At 39.0% G+C, this 14,779-nt stretch overlaps 1 protein-coding gene across 1 annotated transcript; it reads left to right on the forward strand.

Annotated features, from left to right (window-relative positions):
• The first annotated feature begins 1,210 nt into the window (after nt 1–1,210).
• LOC135050659 (25-hydroxyvitamin D-1 alpha hydroxylase, mitochondrial) lies at nt 1,211–13,847 on the forward strand. Its single transcript, XM_063957082.1, has 9 exons — nt 1,211–1,480; nt 8,862–9,052; nt 9,677–9,873; nt 10,044–10,244; nt 11,206–11,369; nt 11,880–12,046; nt 12,271–12,352; nt 12,477–12,674; nt 13,108–13,847. The coding sequence occupies exons 1-9, from the start codon at nt 1,277–1,279 to the stop codon at nt 13,219–13,221; spliced, it is 1,518 nt and encodes a 505-aa protein (XP_063813152.1). The 5' UTR covers nt 1,211–1,276; the 3' UTR covers nt 13,222–13,847.
• Nucleotides 13,848–14,779: the final 932 nt, after the last annotated feature.

Below are 14,779 nucleotides of genomic sequence, written 5' to 3' on the forward strand. Positions count from 1 at the left end.
GCCAGCAGGACTCACTGTAAAATAAAAAACCTAAGCTAAACTTTTCTAAGCAGCTCTTTAGGAGAGCCACCTAGATTGCACCCTTCTCGGCCGGGCACAAAAATCTAACTGGCTTGGAGGAGGGTCATAGGGGGAGGAGCCAGTGCACACCACCTGATCGGAAAGCTTTACTTTTGTGCCCTGTCTCCTGCGGAGCCGCTATTCCCCATGGTCCTTTCAGGAACCCCAGCATCCACTAGGACGATAGAGAAATGGGGCTCTATCTGCCATACTGTGTAAAAGGGGGACTCTGCCTGCAGTACTGTGTAAACGGGAGCTATGTGGTCATGCCCCTTCCCTTTGAAGCCGTGCCCCTATATTTTTGGCGTGTGCCTACAGCGTGCATTGGCCCTGTTTTATATCTGGTGTGTGCGTGGGGGGGGGACGGGATGATGCTGTTTCTTGCACATAGCGCTAAAATGTTTAGTTACAGCACTGGCACTGTGTATCACCAACTGTCACATTTTAAAGATCATGGAAAACATGAACTACGTGGGATCCTAAGGACCGAGTTTAAGAACCTGTGCGGTTAGTTGATTAAATAAAATTCCCAAAATAACTGTCAAGTTGGAAAAAGCCCCATCACTGCATGATGTCCTATTCTTCACTGCAATTACATTGCCATCAGTACACGTAGTGTTACATTGTAGCTACAGCCCGGCTGCCTGACGTGTGTCACCCATTCACAGCACCTACAGTACAGCTCTCACCGTGATCAGAGGGTATATGAGACATCACCAGAGACAGGAACACCCACTATACAGTGAAGAAGCGCTATGCACACTTACCCGTCTTATAACATCAGATAACATACATGGTGCTCTGTACGCAGCAGAAGTGTAAAGCCCACCCCACTAGTGACCGCGCTCCCTTCTCCCCACTCCAGTGTTACCAGCAGCCCACGTGCAGGGCTGGCTGCTGTCATCCCCCGCACACATGCCGCCGGCCGGAGTCCAATAGCCAGGCACAGTGTCACGCCCCTGGTAGCTTTCCCCTCCCCTACCATACCCACACAGAGTAATAATCACTGGTAGTATTTTTCCTAGAAGAGTGTGGGATGGGCCGGGGGCGGGGCTAGCGGTGAGCGGGCGTGTCCTCCCCACACACATTCATTCTACCTGGTATTGCCAGCGGGGCTCTGTGAGTAGCTTCACTATATATAGGAGGGCTGGCATAGCTGGAGGATGATGCAAAGTAAGGTACCACCGCCTCACTGCCCAGGAGTCCCAGGGGCAACATGGCACAATCACTTAAACTGGTTTCCAGGTCTACACCGGTGTTCAGGAGCCTCACTGAGGTCTGGGCTGAGTCTGTGTTCAGGAGTCCAGAGAAAGTCATCAAGAGGCAAAAGTCCCTAGCAGATGTCCCGGGACCCTCTGCCCTCAGCTTCCTGGCTGACCTCTTCTGCAGGGGAGGGCTGGCCCGGTTGCACCAGTTACAGGTAAGGCGATAATGGGTCATTACTGAGAATTATTATTCTGTACCAATGATGCTGTCATTACCATTCGCACCTCCATGGCATGCTGCTCTGTGCAATCTGCTGCCCACCTTATAATGGGTCTGTTGTAATTGCACAGGTGCTGTAACCGCAGAGTGTAATTGTATCTATCCCTGCATGTCACAGAGTTTTATATGCATGCCCTATTCTGTATCTATAACTGCATGTAGTTACACTGTTATATGCATACACTATTTAATCTGTATCTATAACTGGATGTCAGTTACACTGTTATATGCATACACTATTCTGTATCTGTCACTGGATGTCACACAGAGTTACTGTTATATGCATACACTATTCTGTATCCGTCACTGGATGTCACACAGAGTTACTGTTATATGCATACACTATTCTGTATCCGTCACTGGATGTCACACAGAGTTACTGTTATATGCATACACTATTCTGTATCTGTCACTGGATGTCACACAGAGTTACTGTTATATGCATACACTATTCTGTATCCGTCACTGGATGTCACACAGAGTTACACTGTTATATGCATACACTAATCTGTATCCGTCACTGCATGTCACACAGAGTTACACTGTTATATGCATACACTATTCTGTATCCGTCACTGCATGTCACAGAGTTACACTGTTATATGCATACACTATTCTGTATCCGTCACTGGATGTCAGAGTTACACTGTTATATGCATAAACTATTCTGTATCCGTCATTGCATGTCACACAGAGTTACACTGTCATATGCATACACTATTCTGTATCTGTCACTGGATGTCACACAGAGTTACACTGTCATATGCATACACTATTCTGTATCTGTCACTGGATGTCACACAGAGTTACACTGTCATATGCATACACTATTCTGTATCTGTCACTGTATGTCACACAGAGTTACACTGTCATATGCATACACTATTCTGTATCTGTCACTGTATGTCACACAGAGTTACACTGTCATATGCATACACTATTCTGTATCCGTCACTGGATGTCACACAGAGTTACACTGTTATATGCATACACTATTCTGTATCTGTCACTGGATGTCACACAGAGTTACTGTTATATGCATACACTATTCTGTATCCGTCACTGGATGTCACACAGAGTTACACTGTTATATGCATACACTATTCTGTATCCGTCACTGGATGTCACACAGAGTTACACTGTCATATGCATGCACTATTCTGTATCTGTCACTGGATGTCACACAGAGTTACACTGTCATATGCATACACTATTCTGTATCTGTCACTGGATGTCACACAGAGTTACACTGTCATATGCATACACTATTCTGTATCTGTCACTGTATGTCACACAGAGTTACACTGTCATATGCATACACTATTCTGTATCCGTCACTGGATGTCACACAGAGTTACACTGTCATATGCATACACTATTCTGTATCCGTCACTGGATGTCACACAGAGTTACACTGTCATATGCATACACTATTCTGTATCCGTCACTGCATGTCACACAGAGTTACACTGTTATATGCATACACTATTCTGTATCTGTCACTGGATGTCACACAGAGTTACACTGTTATATGCATACACTATTCTGTATCTGTCACTGGATGTCACACAGAGTTACACTGTTATATGCATACACTAATCTGTATCTATCACTGCATGTCAGAGTTACACTGTTATATGCATACACTATTCTGTATCCGTCATTGCATGTCACACAGAGTTACACTGTCATATGCATACACTATTCTGTATCCGTCACTGGATGTCACACAGAGTTACACTGTTATATGCATACACTATTCTGTATCTGTCACTGGATGTCACACAGAGTTACTGTTATATGCATACACTATTCTGTATCCGTCACTGGATGTCACACAGAGTTACACTGTTATATGCATACACTATTCTGTATCCGTCACTGGATGTCACACAGAGTTACACTGTCATATGCATACACTAATCTGTATCCGTCACTGGATGTCACACAGAGTTACACTGTTATATGCATACACTATTCTGTATCTGTCACTGGATGTCACACAGAGTTACACTGTCATATGCATACACTATTCTGTATCCGTCACTGGATGTCACACAGAGTTACACTGTTATATGCATACACTAATCTGTATCTATCACTGCATGTCAGAGTTACACTGTTATATGCATACACTATTCTGTATCCGTCACTGCATGTCACACAGAGTTACACTGTTATATGCATACACTATTCTGTATCTGTCACTGGATGTCACACAGAGTTACACTGTTATATGCATACACTAATCTGTATCTATCACTGCATGTCAGAGTTACACTGTTATATGCATACACTATTCTGTATCCGTCATTGCATGTCACACAGAGTTACACTGTCATATGCATACACTATTCTGTATCCGTCACTGCATGTCAGAGTTACACTGTCATATGCATACACTATTCTGTATCTGTCACTGGATGCCACACAGTTACACTGTCATATGCATACACTATTCTGTATCTGTCACTGGATGTCACACAGAGTTACACTGTTATATGCATACACTATTCTGTATCTGTCACTGGATGTCACACAGAGTTACACTGTTATATGCATACACTATTCTGTATCTGTCACTGGATGTCACACAGAGTTACACTGTTATATGCATACTCTATTCTGTATCTGTCACTGGATGTCACAGAGTTACACTGTCATATACATACACTATTCTGTATCTATCACTGCATGACACTGTTATATGCATACACTATTCTGTATCTATCACTGCATGTCACACACACACACACACACACACACACACACACACACACACACACACACACACACATACTGTAGTTACACTGTTATATGCATGCACTATTCTCTATCACTGCACTGTTACATGCATACACTATTCTGTATCTATCACTGCATGTCAGACACACACACACACACACACACACACACACTCACACACACACTGTAATGTGCATGCACTATTCTATATCTACCACTGCATGTCACACACAGAGTTACAATGTTACATACATACATTATTCTGTATCTGTCACTGCATGTCACAGAGTCACACTGTTATATGCATACACAGTTGGAATTGGATTAATGTGGCCATATGTACTATATGTCCCATTATTATTATAAATTGTCCATATGTACCATTGTTAAGTAGTATTTATACTACTATTATTATGTTGTATATACTGTATGCCATTATTATTATTATGACTTATGATAACAGTTGCAGCAGTACCTTAGTGTGTGTGTGTGATATACAAGACATCTACAAGAAGTGAAGGGTTGGCAGGGTATGCTGGTACTTATAGTTCAACTGAAGTGCCACAATTTAAATCAATCCTATCGAATTTCTTCAACACCCAATATAATGCCAGTTTTGCCTGTGTTTTAAAATGCAATTATAAAGAAGATGTGATTGTTAGTTACAGTATATATCATATAACATAGGTTCTCAAAATCGGTCCTCAGGACCCAAAACAGTGCATGTTTTCCAGGTCTCCTCACACAATCGCAAGTGAAATAATTAGTTCCACCTGTGGATCTTTTAAAATGTGTCAGTGAGTAATGACTACACCTGTGCACCTGCTAGATGACCTGGAAAACATGAGCTGTTTGGGGTCCTGAGGACCGAGTTTTGGAACCACTGTCATGTACCATGTGATGGCATCATTACACATTGAACATATTACACACTGAACATATTAGTCTGTTATGTGAGTTCAAGGTTAACATGCACAAATGGCACCAGACTTATTAAAACGTTCTTTTCAATATTTCAATAATGTTAGAGTGCTACACACCAGCACACTCCTGGGAAATAGCTCTGTACAGCAGACATATTGCTTATATAACACTTTTGAGGCTAGTAACCTAAGGCTAGAGCAAGACAGGTTAGAACTAATGTAATCTGTCATATTCAATCCTGAGTCATCCCAGTTTCCTCTCTTACTAATTTCCTTTCGTGCACAATAACTATGATTGTATTCATAATTTTTATGAAATGTATCACTGTTTCTTCACATCAACGTGTAGCAATTCTCAGCACCAAAGTTAGGGGACAAGGCTTCCCTCTCATCATATATCCCACAGTTACATCTAATCCATGGGGACAAGGCTTCACTCTCATCATATATCCAACAGTTACATCTAATCCATGGAGGCAAGACTTCCCTCTCCGTCATGTATCCCACAGTTTATTTATTTATTTATTTATTTATTTATTTATATAGCGCACACATATTCCGCAGCGCTTTTACAGAGAATATTTGCTCATTCACATCAGTCCCTTGCATCTAATTCATGGGAACAAGGCTTCCCTCTCCATCATGTATCCCACGGTTGCATCTAATAATCCATGGGGACAAGGCTTCCCTCTCATCATATATCCCGCAGTTACATCTAATAATCCATGAGGACAAGACTTCCCTCTCCATCATGTATCCCACATTTATATCTAATAAGCCATGGGAACAAGGCTTCCCTCTCCATCATATATCCCACAGTTGCATCTAATCCATGGGGACAAGGCTTTCCTCTCCATCATATATCCCACGGTTGCATCTAATAATCTATGGGGACAAGTCTTACCTCTCCATCATGTATCCCACATTTACATCTAATAATTCATGGGAACAAGGTTTCCCTCTCCATCATGTATCCCACATTTACATCGAATAATCCACAGGGACAAGGCTTCCCTCTCCATCATGTATCCCACATTTACATCTAATAATCCATGGGAACAAGGCTTCCCTCTCCATAATGTATCCCACATTTACATCTAATAGTCCATGGGAACAAGGCTTCCCTCTCCATCATGTATCCCACATTTACATCTAATAATCCATGGGGACAAGGCTTCCCTCTCCATCATATATCCCACAGTTGCATCTAATCCATGGGGACAAGGCTTTCCTCTCCATCATATATCCCACGGTTGCATCTAATAATCCATGGGGTCAAGTCTTTCCTCTCCATCATGTATCCCACATTTACATCTAATAATTCATGGGAACAAGGCTTCCCTCTCCATCATGTATCCCACAGTCACATCTAACAATCCATGGGAACAAGACTTCCCCCTCCATCATGTATCCCACAGTTACATCTAATAATCCATGGGAACAAGGCTTCCCTCTCCATCATGTATCCCACATTTACATCTAATAATCCATGGGAACAAGGCTTCCCTCTCCATCATGTATCCCACAGTCACATCTAACAATCCATGGGAACAAGACTTCCCCCTCCATCATGTATCCCACAGTTACATCTAATAATCCATGGGAACAAGGCTTCCCTCTCCATCATGTATCCCACATTTACATCTAATAATCCATGGGAACAAGGCTTCCCTCTCCATCATGTATCCCACAGTCACATCTAACAATCCATGGGAACAAGACTTCCCCCTCCATCATGTATCCCACAGTTACATCTAATAATCCATGGGAACAAGGTTTCCCGCTCCATCATGTATCCCACAGTTACATCTAATAATCCATGGGGACAAGGCTTTCCTCTCCATCATATATCCCACGGTTGCATCTAATAATCCATGGGGACAAGTCTTACCTCTCCATCATGTATCCCACATTTACATCTAATAATCCATGGGAACAAGGCTTCCCTCTCCATCATGTATCCCACATTTACATCTAATAATCCATGGGAACAAGGCTTCCCTCTCCATCATGTATCCCACAGTCGCATCTAACAATCCATGGGAACAAGACTTCCCCCTCCATCATGTATCCCACAGTTACATCTAATAATCCATGGGAACAAGGCTTCCCTCTCCATCATGTATCCCACATTTACATCTAATAATCCATGGGGACAAGTCTTCCCTCTCCATCATGTATCCCACATTTACATCTAATAATCCATGGGGACAAGGCTTTCCCTCTCCATCATGTATCCCACATTTACATCTAATAATCCATGGGGACAAGGCTTTCCCTCTCCATCATATATCCCACATTTACATCTAATAATCCATGGGAACAAGACTTCCCTCTCCATCATGTATCCCACAGTTACATCTAATAATCCACGGGGACAAGGCTTCCCTCTCCATCATGTATCCCACATTTACATCTAATAATCCATGGGGACAAGTCTTCCCTCTCCATCATGTATCCCACAGTCACATCTAATAATACATGGGGACAAGGCTTCCCTCTCCATCATATATCCCACATTTACATCTAATAATCCACGGGGACAAGGCTTTCCTCTCCATCATGTATCCCACATTTACATCTAATAATCCATGGGGACAAGTCTTCCCTCTCCATCATGTATCCCACATTTACATCTAACAATCCATGGGGACAAGGCTTCCCTCTCCATCATATATCCCACAGTTACATCTAATCCATGGTGCAGTTGCATCTTGTACAATGCAGATTATGAGTAATAATAATAACAACATCTACAGTAACCTGGACACATAAATAATAAACTCAGATATTTTTTGTTTGTTTATCCCATAGAGATGGATGAGGGTGATAAATCATGTAACCTTGATCTGATGTATTACACTATTTGCTGTAATATGAACATATCCATTCCTAATGACAGACTAACGTTCAGTTTCTAACAATACAGTCTTGCTGCTTATTTATTGATTTTTTTTTTCTTTTATCATTAAATATTATTGCAATATAGTACTGTTTAATCACCAATTTGTTTTCACAGCTAATACACTGTTGCTTTTATGCTTTTATTTACTTTACTATTTTTTATACTTTTGTATTACAAAATATATCAATTTCTTATGTTCTATTGTTATCATTGAGAAGTATTATTACGGTTAGAACCATCAGAATGCAGTCATTCCCTGCCCCAACTTATCAAAATATTGTGACCAACATATTGAAGCTCCCTCCTTAATGCTGGTATACCACTGCTACTTACAGACTGGCGTTGCCAAGGGGCACAAGTCTGTGACAACTAGTTGCAGAAAACCAGCCCAGCCTGTCACAAATTCTTGTTTTTATTTATTTGTGTGACGCATGAAAAGACATTTTTATTTTAATGGTAGAAATATTTTCCAGTGTTAAATCCAAACTGCGTTCCTGCAGGAATGGTGACACAGCATAGTTTTTGGCTGGGAAATTCTGCAAGCGGAATATGTTGTAGGAACTCAGGGGAATGCGGTTAAATTGCAAAAATGCTATAAAAGTTGATGCCTACCAGCCAGATACACTGCATAGTCCTGTTACTGTGTAGCTACAATAATGTATACCACTGCAGCAAATCACAATGTGACTTGTAATGTACATGAACTCTTGAGTCATAACCACCTTTTGTTTTTCTACCTCTAGTTGCAGGGAAAAGCCAAGTATGGACCAGTATGGAAGGCGAGTTTTGGTCCCATCCTGACTGTGCATGTGGCAGATCCATCACTGATTGAACAGGTTTTACGACAAGAAGGAAAACATCCCATTCGGTCTGATCTCTCATCATGGAAAGACTACAGACAGTACAGGGGACATTCATATGGACTCCTTACAGCGTATGTGTCTTACTTAAAACTCTCTTTATTATTGCAGAGCCTGAGTTATCCCCCCTTACTTCCCCCGGCTGCATAATTGCCTCCATATTATACACCAGAAATAGCCAACGTATGACTCTCCAGTTTTTGTAGAACTACAAATCCCAGACAAATGTTGGCATGCAATTCAGTGTTTTGTACTTCCACAGAAGATGGATACCAACAGATTACTTAATCCTGCTTTGTGTTTCCCATTACATTTACATAGTTTTGCCCTTGTTTACTGTGTGCTATTTACTATCATCATAAGAAGAATCTGAATACGTAAAACTATATATACTAGTAGTAGGGTGGAGTGTATCAAACCTTTCAGAAAGACTATTGAGAAAGAAGTTGCTCATAGCAACCAATCCACTTGTCATCACACTAAGTGTGCTAGATAAATGACAGTTAGAAACTAATTGTTCACCATGAGAAACGTCTCCATTCTATCTCTCTTAAAGGTTTGATCCCCCCTCCCCACACACACAATATGACGCACAGTTCATTTGGATCATTTTAGCTCTTTGTTTATATGATATAATATGTTGGATTGTTATGTGCATATTATTGATTAGTAACCTTGGGCAATGTGATCCTTTGCAGAGAGGGGGAAGAGTGGCAACAGTTCCGCAGTATTCTGGGGAAACATATGCTCAAGCCTAAAGAGGTGGAAGGTTACAGTGATGTCCTGAATGATGTGGTTGGGGACCTGATAAAGAAAATCAGCCACCAGCGGAGTAAAAATCCAAACCACGTTGTCAAAGATATCGCCAGCGAGTTCTACAGGTTCGGCTTAGAAGGTAAAATGTCAATATTGATTCTAATGTAATTGACAGTATGAAGCTTAATGATTTCCTGTTAATATAAAAATTAATATATTTCTTCTTATAGCTTAATACGACTTTTGCTTAAGAAACAATTACAAATAATAATGTTATAATCACTATTTTCTATCTTTATCTTTTTTTAGGCATTTCCTCTGTACTATTTGAATCACGAATTGGTTGCTTGGAGACCACAGTCCCGAAAGAAACAGAGAAGTTCATTCAATCCATCAACACTATGTTTGTGATGACCCTTCTAACCATGGCGATGCCTAAATTTTTGCACAAAATTTTCAGAAAGCCTTGGCAAAAGTTCTGTGAATCCTGGGATTACATGTTCGCTTTCGGTAAGGTTCCATACATATAATAGGGTGATGGTGATGTAGCTATTGTGTAGTGAGTCATGTTGATGTGAGCCCAGCTGTGTGTTGTCTTCTGTACATCAGCTGGTGAAGCAATCAGTTCAAGATCTATAGTGATTTCCTCTTTTTGATTGTATGAAGGAGCCAGTCGGTTTACAACAGCCAGTTTCACTTTTCTAAATTCCAAATACAAGCGTCTTTGACCTGTTATGAACAATCAATGAGAGTAGAAGAGGGTGGGGCTGTGTATACATTGATAAGACCAATTATGCTATATATTTAACATCAAAACAATGTTTATACTTTCTATTTTTTTAATTGCTAAATAAAATGTATGCCATTAAAAAAACAAGAAAATATTATATACCAGAATAAATTTTAAAGGTATGATATAGCTATTCCTGATGTTACAGTACTGGTTTTTTTTTTTTTTAATAAAAATATTATTAGTTTAAAGCTCATTATACGATGCAGGTTCGGAAAAAACGTCTGTAACTTACTGTTCACTTCAACTAACTATACGTTTGTGTCTCTTATTTGTATGTTGCTACTTTAAATATACTTTGAACATAGAGATACCTTTGTGGTGTTAGTTGAAAAGAACTATGGAAGCTTGGTAAACTGATGGTCAGAATGTTTCCCTCATGACCTGTGGGGCCCTCTCTTTTTTCAGTTTCTCTTAAGTACATTGCTTATAATTGGGAAACAATTGTAACCTAATTTACAAAATTCATTACATTTCAAAAGTATCTTCACAAATATATTTAAGCATTTTAAAGTTTTAAGGAACTAAAATATTTGACATTATTCATAATATAATTATAATGAAAATACACAAATTATATATAATTTTGTTTTAAACTGAATAAAATCTGTAAATCTGTTATATCTTAAATATGGTCATATTGAAATAATTCCAGAGCTCATCAATTCTTTTGTATTGCAGCCAAAGGTCATATTGACCAAAGAATGGCAGATGTAGCGGAGAAGGTATCACAAGGGAAGGAAGTGGAAGGAAAATACCTGACTTATTATCTGGCTCAGGAGAAAATCCCCATGAAAGCTGTATATGGCAATGTGACTGAGCTGCTGCTGGCAGGAGTGGATACGGTGAGGCTTCCTACACTTTGCACTGTATTCCTGATATCCGGAACAGCAGTGAGTGCTGGGTTACTCCACACTGGGGACTTTTAGTTTAAAGGTCAATAATGAGCGTACTATAACTTAGTTTTGCGCAATTCTTCACAAGATTAGAGTTGGCCACCATGGCTTTGCAGCTTCAACCTACTTTAATCATTATTTTTATTTTAACTTTACTATATTATTTTAATTTTTTTAAATTACATTTTACTTTTAGTTATCCAGTTTATGTCACACTTTAAAAAATTGTGGATCATAAAGGTTAAGTTAAAGTAACACATTGGCAGTGAATATTAAGTTGAAAGCTACTTTTAAAATGAAGGAGGCTGATACTGGTTATAGGCACCAAGTTTTTTGGATCAAGAAAATGTTGAGGGCATATTTATGCTGAATTGTTGTAAACTTGGGTTGGTTTGTTTTTAGCATTTTGGTGACTACAATTGTTGGTAAATTCCTTTTTTTTTTTTTCCCCCTTGGTAGATTTCAAGTACCCTGTCCTGGAGCCTGTATGAATTAGCGCGGCATCCAGAAATACAGTCCTCACTGCATGCGGAGATTAGGAACGTGTTACAGGGCCGGATCATAGCAACTGCAGCTGATGTGGCCAAAATGCCCCTAATGAAAGCAGTTGTGAAAGAGGTTCTAAGGTAGGAATCACATTAATAGGGAATATAACGATAAACATAAAAGGTCTAATGGCATGGGGTGGTTGTTGTATCTAGAGATTGGCGTGACACCAGTCACTACATACCTATCTCTATGTAACCTAATGAAAAATGTGGGCAAAATGGTGAAGAAGTAAAAGTATTTTAGCTGTCAAACTTTTTCAGAAAAAACAGACCTAACCCTGAGTTATCTTCTTCCCTCTTAGGCTGTACCCTGTTATCCCTGGCAATGCCCGGGTCATATCAGACAGAGACATTGAAGTAGGAGAGTACATCATACCAAAGAAGGTGAGTTCACAACTACATGGTCTGTCCTAGACTCGTTTACATCTATAGTAACCCCAGTTCTTCCACATACTGAACATTAAAAGTATCTTAATACACAATAATAACAGAAGTGTATTTGTTACAGACACTTATTACCCTCTGCCACTACGCTACATCGAGAGATGAGAAGTATTTCTCAAAGCCCAATGAGTTCCACCCAGAGCGCTGGCTGAATAAAGATGCGTCTCATCACCCATATGCTTCTATCCCATTTGGGTTCGGCAAAAGGAGTTGTATTGGGAGACGGATAGCCGAACTAGAGGTCTATCTTGCACTTTCAAGGGTAAGTGGACATAATTATTGACGGGAAATGTTAAACATACACTCAACATTTATACTCCGCTATTACTTTATTGTTAATTTATTCTGTAATATTAATAGCATATCATAATCTATGCAAATTCCCCCATAACTGTCTGTATCATTACTGCTAAATTTCCACCACTGATATGGGCAAGGAAGCTAGCTGGTCTGTTTAGATGGCATTGGAAATGCAATGGGGTGGTGGTTTATTGACAGAAGTGGAACCTCTATAAATGGTACCCTAAATAAATTGGAGGGTGATGTACAAATAGACAATAAAAACGGAGAAGTGAAACGATGGCCAATAACAAATGGTACTCGTGTTGATTTTTTATTAATCAAAATAAATGTTTACTCTGTACTTTTTTTCACCAGTTCTCTCAGTTTTAATGGCCTCTTGTTTTCCATGACAGATTCTCACCCATTTTGAGTTGAGACCTGAATGTCCAGGAACTTTGGTGAAACCCATGACCAGAACGCTGCTAGTACCAGAAAAAGAAATCAACATACAATTTCTGGAACGATGACCTCATCATCTGCTGAATTATGTGTGTCATGCACCTCTCTGCGGACTTGTGTTTTCTTCAGTTCCCTACTGTTGAGAAGATTAGCTATTCAAGCTGTCACAGTGTTGCCTGTGAGAAGAACATTAGAGTACAAGTCTTAAATGTATTTAATCTTATAATTGAGGTTAAGTGTTCCTATATTTGTACTCAGCATGTACTATCAAATATATGAAATTTAGCATTTACTAATTAAGGAAATACAGAAAAAGTATTTCATAATTAGAAAATTTGACAGTACCTTGTTAACAGTTTAGTTTAATTTTCAACTGACATCCAAATCCACATGACATCTACTTTATGTATCTTCTTTGTTGTGACTGTCGTTATCACCAAAACAAGATTTGCACCATGAGTGTGGATAAACAATCAAGAGACCATAGTTATATCTATGGGCGCAGACATCAGTAAGGCTTGTGAAGCATAGCAGATGACGCTTATGGATAAAAGGAAACATGGAAATGGGAAAGTAGATACTGTAATTGTCTAAAAAAATTCATGACTGGCCTCTCTTCCCAAATATTCCTTACTTCCAGTAATTCAAGTGCTGTTAAGTACATTTTGTAGAAATATTTATACTGTATATATTTAAGACCTATTTATTTATATGTTTAAAACTTATTTTATTGTTGTAAATAGCCTTAATATTTAATTTTTAATATTTGGCGCTTCATTGTGTGCATTAAAATGTTTATTGTACAGAAAACATAATATATACAGTTGTTCTGCCAAGAACAAAAGTTTTTTGTATATTTATTTTATATTATGCAAATAAATATTTGGTTTTTCATATAAATTACTTCGTGTTTCTTATATTTTGTGTTTTGTATATTTTCTTAACTTGCATTTAAAGGAAAATTGTAAATGAAAAGTACAGGTTGAGTATCCCTTATCCAAAATGCCTGGGACCAGAGGTATTTTGGATATCGGATTTTTCCTTAGTTTGGAATAATTGCATACCATAATGAGATATCATGGCGATGGGACCTAAGTCTAAGCACAGAATGCTTTTATGTTTCATATACACCTTATACACACAGCCTGAAGGTAATTTTTGCCAATGTTAGAATATACTTTATGCATTAAACAAAGTTTGTGTACATTCACACAATTCATTTATGTTTCATATACACCTTATACACACAGCCTGAAGGTCATTTAATACAATATTTTTAATAACTTTGTGTATTAAAAAAGTTTGTGTACATTGAGCCATCAGAAAACAAATGTTTCATTATCTCAGTCTCACTCAAAAAAGTCCGTATTGTGGAATATTCCGTATTTCGGAATATTTGGATATGGGATACTCAACCTGTAATATTTTTTTCTGAAGCGTAGTAAGAATTTCATATAAAATATACCTTTATAATAATAAATTTTTTAACAAGCCGTATAGCCGCAACTGTTGAGGGAGGAAGGAAGGGGGGTGTTGTCACATGACTCAACCTTTATATTAGCCGATCCCATTACATTACTCTTGTCATAAGACAAAGTTATCAGCAGAAAATACTAAATTAATTCT

The sequence above is a fragment of the Pseudophryne corroboree genome, chromosome 2 (assembly GCF_028390025.1).
Source record: "Pseudophryne corroboree isolate aPseCor3 chromosome 2, aPseCor3.hap2, whole genome shotgun sequence".
NCBI classification, from domain to species: Eukaryota; Metazoa; Chordata; class Amphibia; order Anura; family Myobatrachidae; genus Pseudophryne; species Pseudophryne corroboree.